At 36.3% G+C, this 26908-nt stretch overlaps 1 protein-coding gene across 2 annotated transcripts in view; it reads right to left on the reverse strand.

Annotated features, from left to right (window-relative positions):
* snap25a (synaptosome associated protein 25a) overlaps positions 1–17709 on the reverse strand; it is a 25089-nt gene extending 7380 nt beyond the window's left edge. The window contains exons 1-4 of one of the 2 annotated variants that reach the window (XM_016499334.1): positions 17548–17709; positions 4807–4945; positions 3170–3211; positions 697–745 (exon numbers count right to left, since the gene is read on the reverse strand). In XM_016499334.1, coding sequence (XP_016354820.1) covers positions 697–745; positions 3170–3211; positions 4807–4878 — 163 coding nt within the window. In that variant the 5' untranslated portion in view covers positions 4879–4945; positions 17548–17709. The remainder of the gene's footprint in view (positions 1–696; positions 746–3169; positions 3212–4806; positions 4946–17547) is intronic. The other variant, XM_016499333.1, reaches the window with a different exon arrangement.
* Positions 17710–26908: the final 9199 nt, after the last annotated feature.

A 26908-nucleotide genomic window follows, 5' to 3' on the forward strand; every position in this document is an offset into this window, starting at 1 on the left:
GGCCAATTGTGTAATTTTTTAAATCACACTAAGCCAAACAAGCTAATGTGTGCTTTTAAAGTGGGAGCAAGCTGTTTAGAGCCTTGTTGATTTATATTTGATGGCCCACTTTAACTTTTTTACGTATTGAAATTACACTGTTGAAGTAGGTAATATCTGTTTTTGTTTATGATATTAGCATCGTGCCAGGGATTATACAAAAGAGTATTAGTGCAGTTTATGGGAAAATTTGTTTTCTTGGAAGTTTATTGTTACAAGCTGCTTACCTAAAAAAAAACTAATGTGATGGCAACTACTTTTTAAACTGAACAGTAAACTTGTTTTAAAAGCAAGCATTAAATGGACAGTTACAGTGGCCAGTCCTGTTTTTAGTAATACAGTATATCGAAAAAATATTAAATAAAAGAGGAAACGTGTTAGCAAAAGGTGAAATATTTAGTTACTTCAGAAACAGCAGAGGAAATCATAATTACATAAAATGACTTTAATTGCTTTATGCATTAATCAGTGGAATTAACTGAAAAAAAAATCAGATGAAGCTAAAAATTAATTTATGATACGTACTATAGTTGCTTAATGCAAATTTATTTTAAAACATTTTAATTTTATATGAAAAGCTAACAGACATATACAATATTATATTTTTATGTGCCAAGAATGCATGAAGATTGTCATCTAAAATACATCCACACTTACCTCCCTGCTCATCCAGCATAACCAAAGTCCTGATACCAGCATCTTTACTCTATGCATCGAGAGCCACGGAGAAGAAGCGTGGAAAAGAGGGTGAAATACATGGAAAATAAAGAATAAAGAAGGACATAAAAAAAAGAGGTGAGGTTCAGCACACAAAACACAAGGCTCATTCCAGAGGCAGTCTACAGGGAAACCTTCAGGCTGTACCGGTGACATTTTAAATTTGCATAATGTTCTTCTCCTTTTTCTTAGACTAAATAAGCAGACGCTAATTATTGTGGAGCATACAGCTCTGATCAATATTGTTTGTAAGTAAATGCACTCTGTGCTAATGTGAGACAATCTATTGAGAGTCTTTTCTGAGCTTTCATGGCTTGAGAATTCACCCTGAAACAGTAAAAAAATCCATCAATGAAATTCTGCTGAAAAATGGTAGCAATGAATGAATCCACTTTTTTGTTTAGAAGAATAAATGAGTGTGTTGGAGTACAACCAAATATTTAGGCAATGCAACAAATATAGTGGGATCTCATTGAAGGTGCTACACAGAACAAGTGATGCCTTTTCATTCCTCAGATATTGAGGACACACGATTTGGTTTGCCCATTAATATCACAACAAATCATCTGTCACCTCTTTAAAGCTTATGAAATGAGTTACACTCATACAGAGGACATTTACTCCTCCCAAACCTCTGTAAAAAGTATTAGGGGACATTAGCACAAGGACGTTAAAGCCAGTACCGATGTGCTCAGAGATTCCAATTCATATTTTGCTATAGATGTCATCCATGATGTGTTTATTATTTAATAGCGCCCTGAAAAGGTCTGCGTTATAAATCAGCTCTCAACGTTCTAGTCTTCAATAAGAAATGTCTTTGAGCAACAAATGTCCATTACTATTATTTGGTCACTGGCATCCTAGATCTCATCCACCTCTAACAAAACATGACTTTTCCGTAAACCTAATGATCAGCGAAGTAAATTTGCTGTTCTGTTTTCCTAGAGTTTGGAAAATAACAGGCAGCTGCGACATATTTCAGAAAGTGCAGCTTTAGCGCTTTGAGGGGAACGGGATATCGATATTTGGGATAATCGTAAGGCTCGGTGGTGCATAAATCAGCGGAACATTAAGCAGCACCCCCCTCATTCCGGATGGGATCACAATGTGCCCTAAATGGATCCTTGGGGATTAATTTGTTTGTGCCATAAACCGCTGAATTTCCACACAGCAGTAAAAGCCTGGGACAAACTCAATGCTTCTACTGGTATAAATAATGAATGTGATTTACCTCCGTTTTGGCCTAACGCAGGAATACTGCTGATGGTCTATAAGTGCCGAGAACATTTGATTAGCCTAACTACAACATGAAAAGGCTGGTATGGGCTGACATAAGTAGTAGTATCTTAGATCGACTGTCAGCAGTGACAAATGATTCTTTATCCATGTTTACCCTCCCTGTCCAGTTTTCTTCTGTCTATCAGTCTGTCAGCCTTAGAGGCCTCAGGCGACTTGTCTATTTGTCAACTCAGAGGCGACTTATCACTTCCCTGATCTGCCAGTAATGGACATGGGGAGGTGCTCTTTGCAGAGATATGGGCTGTGATTATCGATATGACCTTGAGATATGTTGCAGAGACTTCATCACAGTTCTTCCCCTCAGATATACACACCTCTCTTCTCTTTCTCTCTTTAACACCCTCAACCCGTCTAGCCTAGATTAGCCAAGTCCAGCTTGTGCTGAGCTCTGTCTGCAGACTAAAGCTCTCAAGATAGAATAAAATACAAGTATTGATCTGTTGATTTATTGATCTATTTTTCTAGGGCTGTCAATTTAACATGTTAATTTAGTACATTGATTTTTTTGTTTTATATATTTTTTTATTTTTATGCTCACCGAGGATACATTTATTTGATCGACTCTATTATTGTGAAATATTATTACAATTTAAAATAACTGTTTTCTATTTTATTATATTTTAAAATGTAATGCATTCCTGTAATTGCAAAGCTTAATATTCAGCAGCCATTTCTTCAGTCTTCAGTGTCACATAATGCTTCAGAAATCGGCAGAATTCAAATATGCTGATTCGGCACTCAAGAAACATTTCTAATATTATCATTATTGAAAAATAAACAATTGCTGCTTAATATTTATTCATTAATCTGATTAAATATTTAATTAGCTTAATATTTAATATAATTTAAACCATGGAACTTTTTTTTTAGGATTCTCTGATGAATATTAAGTTCAAAAGAACAACATTTATTTGAAATAGAACTATTTTATAATAATGTAAAAGTCTTTAATGTCAGATTTGATCAATTTATTGCATCCTCGCTGAATAAGTATGTTTATTTCTTTCAAAAAATATCTTATGACAGATCATATATTAAACATTTGTGATCAGAAAGAAAGAACATATGCACTGAGAAATAATTTTAATACAAATATAATAAAGTGTCTCTTTACCTCTTCCACAAGCTGCAGCATACGGCGGGTGCTCTCCAGTGACTGTTGGTGGGGGGGTGAGGAAAAAGATGTTAAAACCAGAATTCATTAGGAACTGACAGAGATAAAAACCTCCACAAGCTGTAGTGTGTGGGAGGATTTTTAACACACACTATAATAGATAAATAATCAATGGATGTTCTTTACAGCACTAACATACCAAAATATTTAAGCCTCTACAGAAAAATTTACAAAAAAATCTGCATTAAGCATCAGAACATCATTCATCACTTTAGATCTCAGGCCATCCACCAGTATGACCACCTCATCTTTCTGTCTCTCACTGAATGCCAAAAACGTTGGAGCTGAATAATTTCCTTCTTACTTAACATTATGAATACCGAACATATTTCAACAGTATGCCATTTATATAAGTAGATCTACAGCATTTTTCACACAAATATCATAGACTGAGAGTCTGGTTATTATGAATTCATATCTCTGTGGATCAGAAGGCTGGAGGCCACTTTTGCAATGTGGTGTGCTGTTTATGTTTTAATATTCTGCTCAGCTGTGAGAATCATAGCGTGGGGTGGCAGTGAGGAGCTCCGTCAGGCTGCAAACTCACAGACGCCACCCCCAGCTCTCACACACACACACACACACACACACACACAGCAAATGCTGCACTGTTATGTAAAGCAGAGTGCAGGTGAACCCTCCCGCCACATCACACACACACATTCACATATGGACTCTGACATCTCACAGTTGCAGCCCACAGAACAAGCTGTGTACAAATAAATAAATCTGTAGAATAAATTACAGCAATTTATCCAAGCCTCAATCAACAGAGCATGAAAATGTGAAATAATTAACTTATGTCAGTGACCTGGATGAGAGCAAAATTAATTTAATGTCTGATTTAACTAAACAGATGACTTGGCAAATAAAATAATGCATTATTAATATTACATTATTGTTTATGTTGCGCTGATCAACAGGCGTCAATAGTGGCATTGATGCAGCATCATGTAAAAATGTTTTCAGTTGTAGAAGTGCACTATTCACAGTACACTATACACACTATTCATTTCTTAATCTAAAATTATACTAATTTCAAATATTTAATCAAATATATTAAAATTATTGTCAGTATTAATATTATAATAACAATTAATACAAGTATTAATAACTTTATAAAATAGAAATGCACTATTCATAGTAAGCCATGGTTAATTAAACTAAAATTATAATTATAAATTATTATTTAAATTATTATTTTATAATAATGTAATTTATACAATTATAACAGGAAGTTACAAAGATAAAATAATTCAGCTTTTTAACATTCACCTGCTCCATGTGGAAAAAAATCAGTTTAGGCTACTGATGTGACCACTGTTTTTATTAGTCTTCATCTCATGTGAGTGTACATGACCTTAACTATCCATTTCTTTATTTTAGTTTACATTTATTTACTGTAAATATTCTTCATTATCACTTGGTTTGGTGGTCAAATACACATCCGTGCTTCACAAAGCTCCATTTTGGTCCCTTAGTTGGCACTACGTTTGTCTTTTGATTGCAACCAGTTCAAGTTTGAAGGTTGTTGTTCGTGTAAGTGTAGCATAAAGAGAGGAAGTGAATGACCTTACCTCATCGGCCAGCTGGTCTGCACGTTGCTGCATGTCAGAGAGCTCATTGCGCATATCCGTATCTTCTGCCATGGCTGCTAGGTGTGCTGGGTGGAGCTGGTCTCCAACTGGGAAGAGTGGGTCTTAAGTCTAGGGGAAGCTAAATGAATCAGACATACACAGAGAAAAGGAAAACATTAAATGATTGTGCCATCCAGATTTAAGAGTTAACAAAGAAAATATATCCATGCTAAACCAATACTGTCTTCCTCAGAGAAACAGCTACGGACGTTAAAGTCATACAGCTAATAAACTCATTTCATTTACACAGGCTAATTAAATGTCATTAAATGGACAGTAGGACATTGTCTGCTCTTAAGGAGCCCATCGCCTCTTCTCTTCGTGCCGAGGTGCTGGCTACTGTGTTTAGCTGATTAAATTCTTCCCTGAGGTTCTGGGTGTACCAGGAGAAATTTGTCCCTTCTCTGTCATGGAAACTGTGAGCTTGACAGATATATTCCTGAAAAGACTGTCTTGACAGCTAGCAAGATATCCCAAGGGGTCTAGAAAGAACAGCCTACTGAATAATTGTGAGTGTGTGTTAAACTGCACAAGCAAGTGGGCAATGATGCCATCCTGATTCAAAGTTAAAAGGAAAACATGCTTTTACAAACCCTCATGCTCGTATACAAGAACAGACATTGTCTGCAATAAATAAATCATTTGTAACATTTTTGTTTTTAAGCTTGCTTTAAGCAGAAACATCACTAAATTCTGTTTAAGTAAAAGCAATATAAAGATATATGTATATATATATCTTAATTTATTATCCAACTCAACCATACACAACACTATCAATGAAATATCCAATGAATTCCAAGCAGGTATTAAAGAGCGATACTGCCTCCATTAATTGCATAATTGTACTCAAGCGATTAAGTTTAACACGCCTGCCTGACCTTTTACTGTGAAATACTCCAGAGACTCTAAAGGCTGCAGTATCACACTCCCATCTCCAGCAGTGAAATTAATGTCATCTTCTGCTTTGGTTAAAGATCAGGGAGCACCCATTTACAATTGATTGACCCATCATCCAGGCTGTGTACTCATGCAGGCTCGCTCAGGGTAATAGAAACATATTTGTGATGAATTTGCAGTGTGGTGCCATATGCCATGGTGCCCTAGCTGGTGCCAGTGAAACACACCAATACAGAAACGTCTCTCGCATGTCCTCGCTTAACCTCTGATGAATGAACTCGTTCAGATTCTGATGAGTGCATAAAACTGTCAGGTCAGTGAACATCATAGTGAATTCTTTGTGGCAGTATTTTTTAAATAACCTAAAAGTTGAGCACAATTTGAGAGACCAGAGAAATAATGATGGGCCTAATCAAAGAGGTGCCTTGCTGTCTTCATTTTTTCATGTGGAAAAGCAAAACAATGTTGGAAAATTGTTTTAACTACGCTAGTGAAACCTCAGGACTCGTGTTTTACTTCCCACGCTGTTCTTTACTGCTGAAAAACAGTCTTTAAATTTGCTTCTCCCTCCACATCTTTCATCTTCTCATTTTTTAACTGAGCAAACGTAATGTTATTTGCTGTATTATGAATATGAATGACACCATCAGCAGGCCTTTGCATTGTCGGTTAGCTAAACCTGCAACAATGCAAAATGCAAATGGGACCCTCAATTATTGACCTGTTAACAGATGTTCTGTAAACAAAAGGTCAAAAGGTTAGGCTTTTATTTTATTTGTATTTTCAGTTTATTAATTTTGCAATTCACTTCTGCTTTCAGGTTAAAATGATTGTAGCTCTTGCCTATATCCCATGATTATTAATAATGCATTAGGTAGTGGTAACTATTCATATTATTTTTTTCCAGTGCACTACCAGTCATTAAATATAGAAGAAAAATTATCCAAATATGAAAATGCTCTCCTTTCTGCTTAATTGATGACTCTTATTATTTTCTGCTTGTTGAATGATTGCAGATGAAGTGAGCTAGTTCTGAGGCACTCAAATGTAGACAATGAGACCTGTGTACATCTCTATAGAACATTACTATATAAACATATACCTGTATATTTAAACAAGAAATCTACAAGACTGGACAGGGATTACAAGAAAATTAATACTGGTAAACAGGAAAAACTTGTGAATAAAGCAGGGATCCTTAAACTTTAAAGCTTGGCCTTGTGCCAAGAGTACAATATTAATATATTTCCATTCTTTATGATGTCTATCCATTACAATAATCCTTACACATTACTTAATACATTTTGGGAGAGTTATTATTAGGGAGAGACAATAAAATATGTAGTAGAATGATTGCTTTGAAAATGAAAAAAAAAAAAAGTATTTTTTCATTACACAACATTTAAGATCAAACAAAAATTGGACTCAATTACTGTCCTGGAATAAAAGTTTTACAATAATGACTCTAAAAGCAGTAAACATAATGAGGCAAGTTTCTTTCTGAACTAGGCTCCAGAGTATTACTTATTGACCATTAGGTTACTGTGTGATACTGGAAATTGTATGTAGCTGTATGTTTGTTTACCGAGACAATGAGAAGCTCTATGGTTCAAACACATGCTCTTTTAGAATAGCTGCATGTGTGTGTGTGTGTGTGTGTGTGTGTGTGTGCTCACTCATCCTCCAACTCTGAGCTGGCTGCCATTTTGTTTTCTCTCTTCAAACATGCAGCCTCTCCCTTCACTGCAGCACTTCAGTTACCACACAAAAACTGTCCTCCTCAAAAACTTAAAGCTTAAATACTGCACCAGTAACCATTCGGTTGCTGCTCTCACATGCTTTGCTAAATGCTAACTTCCCCTTATATACCCTGAAATGGAATGAACTTATCATGCCTGACCTCTAAATCTCTGAGTCAGACGAAACAGACGTGTTTTACGAGATTACCTTTGAAACCGGGTTATGGTATTTCCCCTCTACAGTGTTATGTACGTTGCATCAGATTGACTCTCGTAGAGCGAGTTATCGAGCTTGACATGTTTCAAAATCAGAGTCTCTATGAGAATCCTATTTCACCAATGCAAAGACAGAAAAACGACAAAAGAGAAAACTGCTCAAAAACTGGATTTTTGCCATATGTTATTCATACCTTTTATGCTTGGCAAATTGATGAACATCTGAGATTGCCATCAAACCATATACCACAAAAAAAAATGTACAGCATAGTTAGCATTGTTTTCTCATACCACCAGAAAGCACATTTAATGTACAATGTAAAAAATGTTTTTTTTTTTAAGTTTTAAACAAAACAAGAAAATACTATTTCAGTATTTCTACTTAAAAATTTCACATTTAAATCAATGTGTTACTTATTTTTTTGTAATTATTTGTCAAATTTACCAGCAGTTTCTGAGTGAAAATTGTTTCAACACCAATTTTTTTTTCAGTGTAATAAATACACGTCAACAGTTGCAGTTACTTTTGACTCTCGTAGAGCGAGTTATCGAGCTTGACATGTTTCAAAATCAGAGTCTCTATGAGAATCCTATTTCACCAATGCAAAGACAGAAAAACGACAAAAGAGAAAACTGCTCAAAAACTGGATTTTTGCCATATGTTATTCATACCTTTTATGCTTGGCAAATTGATGAACATCTGAGATTGCCATCAAACCATATACCACAAAAAAAAATGTACAGCATAGTTAGCATTGTTTTCTCATACCACCAGAAAGCACATTTAATGTACAATGTAAAAAATGTTTTTTTTTTTAAGTTTTAAACAAAACAAGAAAATACTATTTCAGTATTTCTACTTAAAAATTTCACATTTAAATCAATGTGTTACTTATTTTTTTGTAATTATTTGTCAAATTTACCAGCAGTTTCTGAGTGAAAATTGTTTCAACACCAATTTTTTTTTCAGTGTAATAAATACACGTCAACAGTTGCAGTTACTTTTACTTGAACAAATGTACAATATAAACTGCAGCAGGTGATGCATTATTTAGGGAGGTCCCTGAGTTCATTAATGCTCCCATTTGTCTCCAGCCATGCCTTGTCCTTGATTGAAAACCATAGAGTAACAGATGAAGCCGGCCACCTGTAAACTATAGCAATGGCTTATTATTATTATTCACAAGGCAATACAAGTAGATGAGGACAGGCCTGAGTGATGCCGCCCCCTCCTCTCATGAGCAGTGATTAATAACATCAGTCCCCTTCCTCCTGAGTGGAGGATTGTGTGGAGAGATTCCAGAGCTCTGCTAACACATGGTACTGTTCACACTCCTTGTACAAATCATGTGTATAATATATAGAAATAGATATGTTTGTTCAGACAGTTAGTAAAATCACTGAAATTCTGCTACCCCAAAGGCCCAACGTTGTACAACATTTCATTAAAAACTTACTAAAATATCAAAAATGTTAAAACTCATTTATTTCTGCATTAGAGGCCTCCCACAACAACATATAAATGGTGAAATAATCTTTTCACAGTTTTTTTTCTAAATTTGGGTCTTACAGGGATAATCATGTAGACCATGTGGAAAATTCATTATAAGATAAAAAAGACCTCAACACAGTATAGTTCAAATTTGATTATACTGCAGTGAATTAGGAATACTCCACCAGGCGTCTAAGGAGGTGGGCTTCCCCATGGTTTCCTTCTCATCTACAATGCAAAAAAATATTTTAAGAGTTCAGATGCAAAAGCCTCTTTTTAATTACTGAACCTAAACATAGGAGCCTGATAAAAATGCTCATTTTAGATGAAAATTTTAGATGGCAATTAGAGGCTTTTGCATCTGAACATTTATTTTCTAATCCTTGAAATTAAATAAATGTCAGATATTTTAACATATAAAAAAGATATTAAGATAAGAACGTGTCTTGGATTATCTTTATTTTTCTTACATCTATAGCAAGCAAGTAAGCAAATTTTATTTATATAGCACTTTTCTAAACAAGTTAATGCAATTCAAAGTGCTTTACAGACAATAAGGAACCAAAATGATACAGCAATTAATAAAAATTAAACTAAACAGAATTAAAACTAAAATAAAATAGACCCATTAAAATACAAGAATAAGAATAAAGTTTATAAAGATTAAAATATGAAATATAAAATAAAACATTCAAAATTAGGCAAAAAAACCCCCACATGAAATATACAGAGGTTTTATAAGTCTTTACAGAAAGGCCAGACTAAAAAGATATGTTTTTAATTTAGATTTAAAACTATTAATGTTTTCAGCACATCTTATGTTCTCTGGAAGGTTGTTCCATAGGCGAGGAGCATAATGGCTAAAAGCAGCATCACTGAATTTTTAGTTCTGCTATGAGGTACAGTTAGAAGAAAAGTATCAGAGGATCTAAGAGTCCTTCTAGGTTCATATACTGTAAGCATTTTTGAAAGATAGTCTGGAGTAAGTCCGTGCAATGCCTTATAAACTAATAAAAGATTTTTTTAAATCAATACGAACAGGTAACCAGTGTAATGACTTTAATACTGGTGTAATATGATCTCTCTTTTTGGTTTTTGTCAATATTTGAGCAGCAGTATTTTGGATTAATTGTAATTGGTTAATCGTATTCTTTGGTAGACCAGAAAGAAGGGCATTACAATAGTCAAGCCTGCTAGTTATAAATGCATGCTTTAATTTTTCTGTGTTGCTCAGAGAAAGAAATGGTTTTACTTTAGCAATGTTCTTCAGATGATAAAATGCTGTTTTGGTAATATTACGTACATGAGCTTTAAAGTTAAAATCAGTCAAACTCCTAAGTTTTTTGCCACATGGCTTGGCTTTAATCCGAGTATCCAATAATCCAATAATCAAAACTTCAGCTTTATCTTGGTTGAGTTGTAAAAAGTTTTGTGACATCCAGACATTTATGTCTTGGATGCAATTTGTGAGTGAATCAATTTGCACAGGGTCATCAGGAGACACGGCTACATACAACTGTGTGTCATCAGCATAGCTATGAAAAGAGATACCATGCCTCCTGATGATGTGACCGAGAGGTAACATATATAGATTAAAAAGCAGTGGTCCTAAAACTGATCCCTGAGGAACCCCACATGGTACCTTGTAATATTCAGACAAGGTATTATTAATAGATACTACAAATGTTCTTTCACTAAGATATGATAAAAAACTATTTAAAACTGTTCCACATAGACCAACATAGGACATTATTCTTCTTGTTTATGCATAAATTGTATTAAATTCTGTTATATTTATGCTCAAATAGGGCACTGATTATTTTAATTCTGCTTTATAACAGTAAGTATAGTGAAAAGTGCTATTTAAAAAAATACAAATATTATATTACAGATATATTAGATTAGATATCTACAGCAGGTTGGCCAACTAAAGGTCCATTTTTTTTTAAATATGTGAATGCTGCAAAATAATCAACAGACCATGTACTCTCTAACAGAAAATCATTAGGCTTGTGATCTGTGACGGTCATTAGTACTGTTCTAAATTATACATTCCAGCGTGCATGCGGCTGCATACAGAGTATTCGTCCTTGCAGTTTCTGCACTACGCACTCATGTTGCTGCGCCATAAACTAGAACGACTGCAGCAGCCTTAGAACCTCATCTATATCCCCCCTTTACACTGGGTTGAAGGGTCTTGTGATTTAGTGGGGATCCAACAGCCAATGCAATTGATCTGACAGAGTCCATTTCACAAGGCCATTTGTGTTCAGCTCTGCAGCAACGGCATCAGGTCCTACTGCAGAGAGCCCTCCTTCCTCGCCGCCTGTAAACCTCAGAGTCAGACTCCCTCTCATGGGGAAGCCCCAGGATGAATTTATGAACAACACGGCCATTAAAGCAGACACTGTGTTCCCCACTCCACACCCTGTTCCCTTTCGCCTCTTCATCTGGCTCCAAGGTTCTTGGCGAAATGACGAGTGATGAAGTGATGAGTTTGACAGGGCAAGGATTGGAGGGCTGGCTATGCAGTCTGTTTGAGTGTGACCTTTCCGTTTTATTGCAACTTCATAGAATGATCAGATGATCAGAAAGCAGCAGAGGAAGCTATCAGCTATCATTTTTTATTTTCTATAGAAACAGACCCACTAAAAACACCAACATTCAGACGTCCTCACACCTGCAGAAGATCTGTTTTTAACTGCATTCCTTTGACATTCTTTTTTGATTGGCATCCTAACATTCTCATATTGTATTTCCATAATATGTCCCTTTAACAACAGACACTGCAGAAAAGACTAAATGCATCAAAGGCGAATTGGGTGCCAACGAAAGTAATTTATATGAAAATCTCATAAACTGCACTGATGGTATCATGTGGTTGTGACATTTGTTTTGTTGATCAGACAGGAGGGGTGGGAGGTATAAAGAAAGCAAGGAAAAAATTACATCTGAATGATAGCATCAGCAGTTGTTAAATATTTGAGGTGTCACAAACAACAGACATTAAAAAGCAATTAGGAAGCCCAAGATCCAGGAAGCAGACAAAAGCTTTTACTCAACAGAAACATGATTAACGGACTTATTTTATAGAGGTGCATTTAGCTAAAGGAACTAAAGCTGTATTAAATAAACAATTCAATTAGATGAGTTTTAAAATTTCTTCTTGAATGCACCAGTAGCTGATTGAACAGAAGATAATTATTCTATTAATAAATTTAAGCTATCTAATCTGTTTTTCTTACCTCATTAGCAAATTATTTTTCTTGTTTAAGCATACATTGTTATACATATGCTCAAAATAAATAAATAAATAAAATGGATATTTACTAAAGGACCATCTAAATGGTCCATTTTCCATTTTTGGAATATGTATCATCAAAAACTGTGAATGCCACAAAATAATTTCTTACATATAGAGTGCTTCATAACATATAGGTCAGCTACATTCACATAAAGTGTAGACAACAGAAAGGATTGTTTTTCTGAATGAGAAACATCAGTGATTGACAATCAAAGAGAGAAAATACAAGTGCTAATACTTCAGCTATAGCAAATATGTCTTTCTCCATGCTATTGAATGACTTAAATGAGCCAGTGTGTATTGTTATCAAATGACTGTTTGGCATCTCAAACATGGGTCAACAGTCAAATAATCCTGAAAAGAAATATGCAAACATGAAGCAAAGGCTAATATTGAATTTCCAAGTAGTGTTTACTATAGCATGCTACTTACTACTGAAATACGATTCCACTTTAATGGAATCAGACTGCTTAATCTTTACATGTAAACTGAGAAAGAATGAATCATCTGCACGACCTCATCTGTCTGTGCCTTTATATACACTATATATATGCGCCATGAAAACTTCAATACATGAACTCTCAGTACTCTGAGAGAGCTACAATTCTAAAATGGCTTCAGACTGCAGCTATGAGCAAATGAACAGACGCCATAACATTCGTCCAAATTACTCACACTAACAGCTTGCAAAAGTAGCCAAATGCATAAAATGTCCATCTGATAAGGCACAAACATTAAGATGCCTAGCAAAGACAAATGGCACAGGTAAGAAAAGTCATTTTCATCATGCATTAATCCAGACATATTTTAAACAACTGCATTGCCTATGATAGCATACTATTTCCACATTGTAACAACCCACAAATATAAGGTCTTATATTAACATTTTCATAAACTAGATGTCAAATGCAGTACAAACCGCATTGCTTCAGTTCTTTCAGTATTATGTGGCAAGTACAAACTACAGTAAGTTACATCAGCTAGCTCTTAATCCTTTGCTTAATTTCACTTTTATTCAGTAAGTTTAAGACTGCACTTATTAACCACTGTGACCTCTCGAAAATTGTGTTCACAGAGAGAGGACAGTGTCAGTCCTTATGCTGATTTATGATGCTTCTCTTTCCGCCCTCAGAAACCTCCAGCACTATTGATATTTGCAGATGGTGGAGGGGAAACCCACATGTGTGGGCAGAGCTTACAGGCTGAGATGTTTGCCATGAGGGGGCTTCTTTCTGCAGTTATTATGCATCACACAAGCTAACTCTTCGGGGTATCTTGTCTTTTCTCCTCTCATTCTCAGCTGCCCTCTTCTGATGTCCCTTATCTGCCTATTATCTTCTCTACCAACATTATCCCCCCTCTTCCCATTGCTCATCTTTTCATATATTGCTGTCTTCTGCCTTTTATGCTCTTGTGACGCATTTGACCATATTTTCAATCTGTGAGTGTTCAACCAAGTGCACTTGTGCAGGACTGTCGCAGAGATATCCGGAAGCCATTTTGTACTTCGGCCCATGTTATTGGTTGCTATTAAAGACTGGCTGCTTTTTTTAATTTAGGGAATAGCAAATCAGTTCTAATTTTCGACCCAGCTGGTGCTTTAATCTAAAACAATTTTGTGTTAAAAGTCTATATGTAATTAGGAATATGAAATCAAGGACTTTATGGTGATAGTTAACTGACAATAAAATTGCAGTTTCCCTTAACAGGTTACTGGTAAAGCTTTTGGTTTTCTTTTTTCATTATATCTATCACAACATTTCATTGATACAGTCATTAATTAAGACATTGAAGCAACCATAATAAAGCACTTCGCTGTCTCAGTGGCGAGATTTGATTAAACAATTTCCAGATGACATATTAATTGGTTTGTAGGATTTATTTAAGTGAATCACTCCTGACTGAGCTCAGCCATTTATTAAAACTGGAATCTGTGAACATGTGCTGCTCAAAAATACATAAAATAAACCTGAACCTATAATTTAGACTTTGGGTACAATTGTTTATCCTCGCATAAACAAGCCAATCCATAAGTATATGGATAAATCACTGTATCTTTTATGTTAAATATATGGACTACTAAATTGTATTAACATTACATGTTATAGAATGTATTAATTAAGATCAGGTATGTTTATAATATTAAGTAGCAATGGGCATCGATAAATCAAGATGAATCGCGGTCTGGTATCGCGTGAGTCACCACTTATTCAGGGAACATCCCTGCCGCCCTGCGCTCTGCAGTCAAGCCATAATAAGCCGCATTAAACCATCAGATTCAACAACAGAAGCGTGCTAACCTCTCTCACAACCGCCGCAAGACAAATACAGACCGGAACCAGCGAAACCCAATGCCGCTCATTGTAGTAAAGTATCATTTTCGTTGCTCATATATGCGTCAGGAACAGCATGCGCATTTACTAACCTTACAACAACAGAAGGATGGCCAAAAACAGTCGTGATGAGAAACAATACCGTGGCTTTAGAGCATTTGCAGGTGCAAGATGAAGGCACGTGCCAGAAAAAAAACTCTTCTGCAGTATCCTGACATGCCCAAGTCATATTGCATATCTGACTGGATGATTAGATGATATTTCGGGTTGTTACATCCGGCATCCGGTTAATGTAGGGATTTTACACGATAATACTATTGTGCAATCAGTAGGCCTACATTCTGTGAGCCAGAATGTGTTTTACACGTGAGATGTGTCATAAGACAAAAATGGCTTTGGGTTTGGGAGCGTTGTTAAATCTGCATCGCACAGGGTTTAGAACGAAGAGCCGTTCGATTTTTATTTTCGTCACATTCTGTTCCGTTAACGGCTCTAAGACGCCAGTGTGGTTATAAAACTAAAATGCTCTGGCATTTGTAGAGCGATTACGAATTACTTTTGTGAGGCGGTTCTTTTTACCGAAACAAAAACGTACAAGTGTAGATCGATTCCCGAACCAATACGAGTCGGTTCTTTTTAGTGATTCAACAACATACAGCGGTGACGAGTGTAGATCGATTCCCGATCGAATGATTCATGTGAGTCGGTTCTTTTTAGTGACTCAACACCATACAGCGCGACATGTCTGACTCTCATGAGTCAGTTCTTTGTGACTCAAATTACAAATCAGTTGTAACTGTTTCTGAACAGGAAGTTATTACTTTCGTCATGTATGACTGGCAATTAAACAAAAGAACTGTTACTGTGTTATGTTGTTATGTTAAGTCACTCAGTGTAGGCTAGTTACTGACTGGTTGTTCATACGACAACGTGTAACTTCACATTATGAGTTTAGTTGTAGTCTGTGGTATTTTATATATAGCCTATGTAAAAAATAATACATGAATGAATGAAATATGTTTAAAAAATTGTATTAAGGACAATTATTGTATGGCATTACGCTGCCTCTAAAAAGTCTGCAAAAGTCTGAAATTATCTCATTATTTGGCAACACACGTCTTTTTTCCGTTAAGAATCGTTTATGAAACCTTGCAGTTCTTCTATGATTTCCATCCCTAGTCATACGTGAGCCCAACGGATCATTGTCAGTGAGGGTATCTCCAGCATCCGCCCCCGCTCGTCTTTGCTCAAGACCCTGCCCATCGTCTACCACCAGGAAGACACGCACTGATGATTGCCGCTGCCTCATCACATACATAAGCCAAGGTTGAGATGATTTGGTCCAAATAAACGTCTGCAGACAACGAATATATCGGTTCCATTAAACAAGTTTGATCTCTGCATAATCCCATCTGACTCTCCCCACACTGCTTTCTCTGCAACACTCACATTAATTCTCGAATGAGTTTAGTTGTAGTCTGTGGTATTTGATATATAGCCTATGTAAAAAATAATACATGAATGAATGAAATATGTTTAAAAAATGGTATTAAGGACAATTATTGTATGGCATTACGCGGCCTCTAAAAAGTCTGCAAAAGTCTGAAATTATCTCATTATTTGGCAACACACGTCTTTTTTCCGTTAAGAATCGTTTATGAAACCTTGCAATTCTTCTATGATTTCCATCCCTAGTCATACGTGAGCCCAACGGATCATTGTCAGTGAGGGTATCTCCAGCATCCGCCCCCGCTCGTCTTTGCTCAAGACCCTGCCCATCGTCTACCACCAGGAAGACACGCACTGATGATTGCCGCTGCCTCATCACATACATAAGCCAAGGTTGAGATGATTTGGTCCAAATAAACGTCTGCAGACAACGAATATATCGGTTCCATTAAACAAGTTTGATCTCTGCATAATCCCATCTGACTCTCCCCACACTGCTTTCTCTGCAACACTCACATTAATTCTCGACCACTCTGTCGCAGTTTGCCATATTGACCTCCCCCACTATCAATCGCTGATCACTTTAGATAAATCCTCACCCGATGCCATCGAACCTTTATTATTTATATTCAGAGACTAAATTGAATCTGGCAGGCAAAGCAACAAGAGCCGATTTGGTTATAAAATGCTGCTGCAAAATAAAACAACTAGGCGTTCGTCTTCACTGTCATTTCAGTGATTAATGGCCTGATGCTGTAACGTCAACAGGGTCTTTTGTAAAAACCTGTCTGCGTCTCTTAAACATCTGGTAAAATCAACCAATATTTAGACGGCGCCTCTGCGCAAAACTTTGCCAGACATATAATGGTAATTCAGCTGCAGGGCTGGATGTGAATTCAGGACAGAAACGCAGTGGAGCAAACGCAGTCTCTGTCCAGGGTGCTGAAATGCAGAAACCGCCCACATCGTGCCGCATCCAACACACGATTAAATGCGCATTAACCACATAAGATTGTCCTTAAAATCTGACATCCTCCGAACAGTGCACCAAGCTTAAATTCAAACAGATACGCAAAACGAAAGGTTACGGATTTCTTTTAATTAGCCAGTTTTCTCACTGGATTTTGACAAAAACATCCACTGTTGCTCTTGCCTGAGCTACGACTTCAAGGCAACCACTTTTTTTCCAAACAAATTTAAAAGAAAGACGAAAAACAATCCTTTTCCTCATCTCCTTGAAATAAAGCTTACCTGATCCCGTAGTCGGTGGACGACCGTCAGTAATGAAGTGTCTGTCTGCGAATTTCAACAGCAAAGCACCATCAACCCCTTTCTGTATAGGACTGAGCTGCTGCAACGGCAATGCGCGTGTTCTTCTTCCATGGAGAGCTGCTCTGCCCTCGACAAAGATGGCGTCCGCTTTGACGTCAGCGACGTTTAATAGAAATCTGTCGGGGAGGAGAGGCCCAAATCAAATTTAGCACCTGCCGTGAAACATTGTTTGGCAGCAGCATGTGAATGTTGAGTTGACAAGAATAACAAAACTTGTCCAATCTAATTTGGTCCGAGTATTCCAGAACTTTTTTGTCTGTTGGGAAAAGCAAAAATGAAAGTGAAACAATTGTACAATGTACAATGGGAACATATTATACCTTCTCAATGTGTGGCATTTTCTCTCACATAGAGTAGAGAAGGTGAATTTTTATTTTTGTTAAATTTAGCATATTTTATTTAAGGTTTATTTGTTAACTCAATTAGAAGACAAATATGAATTAAAAATCCTAAATATGTTAAGCAGACTGCTAAGATTAAACTATTTGCATGTCAGCACTGCAAGCACCAGAGACAGAGGATACTCTCAGCCATTGGTCAAATGGCAGATCTTGTAAGCCAATCAGGAAAGGAATTTTCACACTTACACTCTTAAAAATAAAGGTGCTTCACCATGCCATAGAAGACCCTTTTTTGTCTAAATGGTTCCATAAAGAACCTTTAACATCTGAAGAACCTTTCTGTTTCACAAAAGATTATTTGTGGTGAAAGAAGTCTCTTCAGATGATAAAAAGGTAGGAAAGAGATGTTTTTTTTAAGGAACCTTTGACTGAATGGCTCTTTATGGAACCAAAAATGGTTCTTCTATGGCATCGCTGTGAAGAACCGTTTGAAGCACCTCTATTTTTGAGAGTGTATCCTTATTTGGCTCAGTTCAGAGAGTAACATGCAATGAGGTAAAAACTATTTTACTTAACCTCAGCATGAGGTCAAACTGACTTGTTATGTCAGGAAGCCATGTGACAATGACTAAACACGCTTATTAGGAAAACCCCTCTGGAGAACAAAATAAAAATAAAAATAAAAACCCTGCAAAACCAGCAGGACACACTGGTACAGCAAGAACACCTAAAAACTGGAAGAATGACTTGCAAAAGCTGAACTAGGTGTTCCTGCAATAAAGGGCCGGTCACACTACACTTGTCTTTCCATTGACATCCATTCATACGCATACTGCGGAGAGCGTAACATTATATTACGGCATTTCAGTGTGCATAGAAATTTTGTGTGCAGCATAGAAGTCAGATTGCATATTTTTAGTGTTCATAATTCATTAAAATTACATTTTATGTTTATGCCACCATGCATATTTCATGCACATTCCATGAGGCCTCAAGATAAAAGAGATATTTTGCATGTTTAATAAATAAACTCAACTCAACTATATAACTTTAGTTTTATGTGATACACCACTTTAATAGCCATAGTTTCAGTAAATATGCTATTAGTGGTGGAGTGAGAAAGTGTTAGTACCATAAATAATGTTTTGTGATGATTTAATGGTAAATTTGAGAAAAAAAAGATTAGTAATATTATTATTAATAATTGAATCTGTAATTTTCAACCAGAGTAATGCTGAAAATAACTAAATACACAAGTAGCTCCCAACAAATCTTGAGTTATTTTCTCTTAAAATATATTTATAGTGAACATCACAGACAGTTGCTTCTCATGAAATTTAACTTAACTTGAAACAAAGCAGTTCTTGCAGATTTCTTTCCCTCTCAGTTGCCTCTTTTTTGTAATGTTGAGATTAAAGTGAAGCTTTAACAAAACTCTTTGAAGCCTTTTTTTACATCTGTAGCGTTTGACTTTGCTGCTGCTGTTTTTGCACCTTTGAAACAGAGGCAGCAGGAGAGAATTAGTAGTTGCATTATCAACTCTCTTTGTGACTACCTTGCTCTCTGACACGTCACTCAGAGACTAATTTACCCCTTAATTAAACCAGAGAGAGGAGAGTGAAAGAGAACAAGAGAGAGCACAGAGGAAACTGGGCAGGGGGGTGTTGACAGAGATAAAGAGACAGAAAAAGTTGGGGCGGGAGCGGGTGGGTGTAGATGGGAATGAGAGAGGGGGATGGAGGGAGTGAACACAGTCCAGAGAGAAGAAGAAAGTGAGAGAGTGAGGAGGAGAGCCATTGAAGGGAGGGGGAGCACGATTCTGCAATGGATTCGACCAGTGACTCAGCAGTCTCCTAAAAACATGTTTATGCTCTGCTGCTACAAAGGAATCCTTATAACAGGCTCTAAAATATAACTGAGAGTCTCAGCATAGATACAGCAACGGCAGTTATATGACTTATTTAAGATTATCCAACAATTTTTGTTTTTAAATTTCTTATTTGCGTCTGATGTTCAGTCAGTCAGCTCTATCTTACAATATGCAACGTAGTACACTGACCTTTGATAAAAATAAATTAACTAAAAAACAATTATCCATTATATTATCCATTGTAAAAACAAGCAATATGAGCAATACATTTTCTTAGAGTGAGTGAAACGTATTTTTATTAAGGGTCTGTGCATTACAGTGCATAAGCTGATCACAACCTATTTACCTAAATAAATAAATGGACATGAAATATTTATTAGATTTTTTTATTAACTGAGAAGAGACTGCAAAGTGATACAAGAAGTGAATCACTAGCACTATTTATGAACTAGATGTGATACTAGTGGTCATTATACAAAAATATTGGACTGCAGGATGCTGCTATCGACCAACCAGAATCAATTATTCTAGAGAGCAGCATGATTTGTAAAATGGATGAAAATCCATGAAGTAGTAACAGGTTTGACCTGTTCACCGTATCAGTTTTATATTGCCTTGTAAGTCTCATTTCTCTTTCTTGTATAAGTCTCATTTCAACTATTATGTAATTTCTAACTAATGATCCTTTAAAGGTGCACCCAAAAATAAAAATTTTCTGAAAATGTACTCACCCTCAGGCCATCCAAGATATTTATGAGTTTGTTTCTTCATTAGAACAGATTCAGAGATCTGGAGAAAGCAATATTATGGGTAGCGGTTTGAAATTTAAAAACATCTTAATGATGGATTTGTTTCTTATAAACATGCAGCTTTTCGCTTCACACGACATTAATTGATGGACTGGAGTTGTGTGAACTACTTGTGGATTATTGGGATGTTTTCATCAGCTGTTTGAACTCTCATTCTGATGGCACCCATTCACTACAGAGGATACATTGTTGAGCAAGCGATGTAATGCTACATTTCTCCAAATCTGTTCCAATCAAGAAACAAACTAATCTACATCTCGGATGGCCTGAAGGTGAGTACATTTTAATTTTTGGGTGAACTATTCCTTTATATAATGTAGTATTATTAGTTAAGGTTCTTAAATATTATAATTCCTACTCTTAGTGACTCAGCATCAGTGTGGAAAAGTCTGAAAGAAATCACCAACTACAAGACACCATCCCCCAGCACTGTGGAGAATCAACAACTGGCAGACGATTTCTGATTCTGATTCTGATTCTTATTGTCAATTGCTACTGAGAAAATCTAGCTTTTTATACTGCACAATTTGAAAACCCCTGCACTAAATAAGCACAAGACCGAATTGTTTTAGATCTTCTGTTTTACCATTTCTCATCTTTTATTTGTTTCTCATGCATTTTCTATTCTGGTGACCTTAATCCTGCTGTTTTCATTTAGCATTTACACAAAAGTTTTGTGCTTTGGCTGCCTTGTCACTCCAGCAGACGATATTGTTCTAGCTGCTCATTACATCCTGTCTCCTTTGTCCTAGACGTGCATGAACTATTTTTCACAGAGGTTCATTCAGTTTTCTCTCTGTAGTAGCTCCAGTGAGCCTGTTGAGTGAAAATGGCAGACTGCAAGCTTGATAATTTGGGAAAGTGATATTCAGACTTATAACTGATGAGCGGCTAGATTTGAGACGGGTGGCAATGTTGATAAGTGTGTGACTGAGGCTCTTAAATGCCCTAGTGCATATATATGTCAGAAGAAATATTGATCCATATTGATCTCAACTATTGATTTCAACTGAGTCTCTTTATACGGGACTGTAGTTTCATCTCACACCTTTCATTCAATCCAAACAAAATATAATGATTAGTTAAAAAAAAAACAATTAAAAAATGCAAGTTTATTATAAAAAATATGTATTAATATGTTTGGAAAATTACCAAAATGCACAGGACCAGCATCACCAGTATCAAAGCACCTAAATGTATGCTTGCTGTGATTCTCTTTCTGAGTGTTATGGGGTCTGGAAAGGGTTACACTGATCCCTTGGGCACTGAGGCAGTATGCTGTAGCACCGAGGTCAAAGGTTAACTTGGTTTGATCCGAAGTCATGTAACATCAATATGCATTTATGTATATGTACGCAAGTGTAACCACAGTGGAGTTTTAAGACCCAGTCCAAAGTTGACCCAGAACAAATGTTTCATTCTCGTCTGGGTGACAGTGTAGAGAATAGTTTTGAACATGCCTGTGTGCATTGGGCTGGAATGTGATATTCCTTCTAGATAATTAACAAGACGTCTTATACTTTTGAATGTGTACTGTACTTTCGCTCTCAACATGCATGTGCATGTATGGTAGTGGTGTCTATTTGCTCACCTATAGGTTGTGATGTTTGTGTGCACAGCAAACAATTGATTTTTGTTTGGTTTTCTGTAAACATCTTTAAAAGGAGAAATTTACAGTATCTTTATTGTTTTATTATTATTTTTAAATAATAATAATGGCTAATATTGTGTATAATTTTGAACATATCTTGACCTTATATTTTAAGCATAAACATTCCTAATGATTAATTATTTGTTTAAAATGAAACATATTCTTTGAAAACATCTTAATGAGTTGTCCCTCTGTCAGTTCATTTGTAAATCGAATAGAATTGATCACAATTAAAATTTGAATAAATATTAGTGGAAGAAGACTGACACCCTGATCTACAAAAACAATTTGATAGATAGACAGACAGACAGACTTTGATTGATTGATTGATTGATTGATTGATTGATTGGTTTGAATTGTAATTCAACTTCTTGTTTTGACTTCAAAATTTGTCCTGAAATAAAAGTTATATATATTTCTTCAAATTTTAATTCTTTGTCATTCAAATTGCAATTCCGCTTCTTGTTTCAAGTTCAGATTTGGTCTTGAAATAAAACTTGGTTATATACATTTCTTTGAATTTCAATTCGTTGTCATTTGAATTGCAATTCTGTCTATTGTTTGCCACCTCAATTCAACTTCAGAAATTGAATTTGAAAAAAAAAAAATCTAAATGGTGCACAACCCTTCTTCTCAGGTAAATGAATCTTAAAGATGTTTAAATTTTTACTGGAAAATGGCAAAAATACTAATTAAGACAATGATTTTTGCAGTGATGCACTTGCTCATTTGCATCATGGGAAGAACTGTGTAACAGCTGAGTTGTTTTTACTGCATGACTACATTTGATGTGTCCAGTGAGCAGACGTAATGACCGCACTTTCAAAATAAGGACATCAGACCATGTAACAAAAAAAAAAAAAAAAAAAGTGTTAGAACATGCAGATTTGCATCTTGCTACAGCATGAAAGTTTTCAGCTGATTGCATTTTGTTTTAACGTCTGTGTGTTATTGTTTGAAAGTGGGGAAGATTGCAGCATGTCGCGAAAGCTATCAGTCTTTCAGGGCTCATACACATGGTGCAATAAATGCTGTCTCTCGCTCATTCTCTTCTTCTCTCCCTCTGCTGTGAGTAGTGCAGCGTTCTGGTTGGTGAGTCAAACCTGACTGCTTGTGATCATTATCATTTTAGGCTTAGTTGGAGACATCAGTAGAACACAAGTGATGGTTAATGAGTGTGTGTAATGGAATTAAGCGAAGACTACTGTAACAATGCTTAAGCTTCTTTGATCTAACACCAGATTAGTCCTTGATGCCTTCACCTGCACGTTGCCATGGAAACATGGGGGTTCTCTCTCTTCATGCGTCACCTGCAGCTTCATTTTTTTTTTCACAGGGATGCTCACATTCGAGTAGAAAACGTATGAAGAGGTGAAAACAGATGTCCTCAAGCCACATTGTGTCATAATGCACACGCATTTGATGAATGATACTCTGATTCACCCATGATATTTCTCTTTGTGCTTCCATATGTTTCTTTAGGGAAGTGTTTCCCAACCAAGGGTACTTAAGCAGGTTCCTGGTGGTACTTTTTTCTTAGTTAAACCTGTAAAATAGAAAGTTAAGAAAAAAAAAATTAGGGCTGTTAAAAGGTTAAAATAATTAATTGAAATTAATGACATTATTTTTGTAGTGAATATCTTAGCACATTTCAGTTCCTTTTTAATGAAACCTAATATAAAATCCAATAAAGACTTCATGACTTTTTTTTTTCAGAAGAGTAGGGCATTATTATGATATATGGTATGAACCACAATATGGACTAGTCAGTGTCTGTGAATATTAAAATGCAAAAAGACTTCTATTTAAATATGAAGCCCATATGTTCTGTGCGTCTCGGTGTGAATGTGTAGCGCAGAATATAAAAACAAAAACAAAGATAATTGTTCATTATTTCAGTTAATTGCACATACGTTTTGATAACTAAAGTTGAATTTAAAGGAATAGTTCATCCAAAAATGAAAATTCTGTCATTGATTACCCACCCTCATGTTGTTCCAAACCCGTAAGACCTTTGTTCATCTTCGGAACACAATTTAAGATTATTTTAATGAAATCCAAGAGCTTTCTGACCCTGCATAGACAGCAACACAACTGCAATGTTCCCAGGTCCAGAAATGTAGTGAGGACATCGTTAAAATAGTCCATGTGACATCACAGTGCTTCAACCCTAATTTTATAAAGCTACAAGAATTTTTGTGTAAAAAGAAAACAAAAATAAAGATGTATGGAATTACATGAGGGCGAGTAATTAATTACAGAATTTTCATTTTGGGTGAACTATCCCTTTAACATTAAAAATGGATTTAAAAATTGGGGGAAAATAAAACATTCCATATAAGGCCTTAGAAGAGGTTTTGTTCCCAGTTCATTATTGCTCTGTAGTGATTGTATTTGTGCCATATAAATTGAACTCTTATTTTTTTTGTAGGAATATTTCAACCTGTTTGTTAAAACAACGTGAAATATTGATTATGGCTCAAATATGCACCCACTTTACAGTTTTACCACCAAATTTCAGTCTCAAGAACATAAAGTGTGTATCACAGTACACAAATTCATGGTTTATTTAAAATCTTATATAACTAAAAAATGATGCTGTAAGCTCTGAGTTCACTCTGAGAGTCAATTCAGAGTAACAGTTCTGAATGATTCAGTGAGTAGATCTGACTCAAACCTTTAACGAGTGATTTCAAGATCGTTCTGGTTCAGTAAAAAGAGCTGCTTCATAAGAGTCACCATGGCTTGCACTGTTTATTGAATAACATTCAACACATTGAATATTGTGATTGTATATTGCATTTCCTATCATGTGACATTGAACAGATGCAATGGCGCCTCTATTTTCATTTATTGGCAAGAATGTTTGTTTTACATATGTTTTACATATTTGTGTACTTGAGTATTATATATGGAACTGTGGGGCTACCTAAAACAAAAACGATGAGGAAACTCTGCTCTAGAGCACAAACCTGGACCCAGACAGTCATGTCTGATGCCTGCAATAAATACAGTATTTCTTGCAGAGCTGATGCAGCATTTTTATGTTACCAGGGTGTTACTGGCAGATCTTACCCTTAAGGGCTGCTCAGAGGGAAACTAGTACATCGGTGCCTTCTGCAGCTTAATGAACCGCAGCTTCCAACTATGCAAGACTCTGTGCGTGTGTGTTTATGTGGCTCAGTTTGTGCCCAGAGGTGGAACAGCAGACGCCTCCACTGCAGTGAAAATGAAGCTGTCCAGTGCTGAAACTGTGACCCACTCCAACTCGGCCAGATCGATGGAGTGCAGAGCAGATCTCTGCCAGCTTCACCCTGCTGGCTTCGCAGTGCTCAGCTCCATGCTCTCAGCCTCTGAACCCTGTCACTGATATATGGGCACTTACTTCAACACTGCATGCTGCTCAACCCCAGTGTGTTAGACCTGACTACAACACAGTCATACATTAGTGATATTATCCCTGGAGGGTTCATAAAAATTGCTTTTTCACAGACTGCTGGAATGGCAACAAGACAATATCATTTCTTTCCTCTCAGCATCTGGTCGTGAGATTAAAGATTAAAGTCTGCCATCCTCAACAGCGCTCTTGCATATGCCTGATTCAAATGCTAAATGACCATCATGGTGATTACATTACTCACTGTGTTACTGAATCTTCACTGGAATTGGTTTCGAGACTATTTCTTGTGAATTTTAAAACCAATGAAAGTTTCCTGGAAACGTTGTTTTTTTGTGTCTGCATCTGTTGTTTTGTCAAGTTCCCCTGGGTGAGTATGAAAATAAACTAAGGGCAGCAAGTAAAAAGTGGCCAGTGGGCAAAAACACGATGCTACAAAGAATAGATGCCAAATGCAAAGTCTAATTGCAGAAAAATGCTCAACAGCAAGGTACTTACATTTCTGCCATTGGCTTCTATCGACTGAAATTGTACACCAACTCATTGGGAGAAGAGCTTGGGTAAGGCAATCAAACCAAAACAATCCCTTTCTCTACAACGACAGCAGCTGTACTTAAAGTCCCCATGAAATCAAAATTAAAGTTTTTTGGGTGTTAGTATCAATATGTACTTTAAGGCTGCTGGTAGGAAAATCTCTTTGTGAAAAAGAGAACTGTTTTTGGTACTTGAAAGATTATTACTTTTAGAGACACTACTGTGCCTAATATTTGATCTGGGTTGAGTCATAGTTGAAATTCAGTTGATGTCGCAGGAAGATTATAGGTGCCACTTTATATATATATATCTGTCATGACACCTCTCGGAGTGATTTGAATGGTAATGTACCTGACAATGTTAATGTATTTGGTCTTGGCGGAATAGATTTGCTACGCTGCTGCTGCGGCAGAGCAAGTACCGAGACTTGCTACTGCCAATACACCCACAACATGCTGCTGTGAGCATGTAAGGAATATTGCTGCTGCACATATACCATATATGAATAAGCCCCATAGCATACATGATCACCCCGTAGCAGATCTATACAGGTGGAGGGAGCTCAACGGCTAGCCCAAGCTGTGATATAAACGAACGCTATTGGTTATTTTAAAAAGGGACGGGGCTGCTTGATATGTCCCGCCCTGTCTTCCTGTTTCAGTTAAAATGACGTCAACA

Source organism: Sinocyclocheilus anshuiensis, unplaced genomic scaffold, assembly GCF_001515605.1.
Source record: "Sinocyclocheilus anshuiensis isolate Anshui unplaced genomic scaffold, SAMN03320099.WGS_v1.1 scaffold1746, whole genome shotgun sequence".
In the NCBI taxonomy this organism is placed as follows: domain Eukaryota; kingdom Metazoa; phylum Chordata; class Actinopteri; order Cypriniformes; family Cyprinidae; genus Sinocyclocheilus; species Sinocyclocheilus anshuiensis.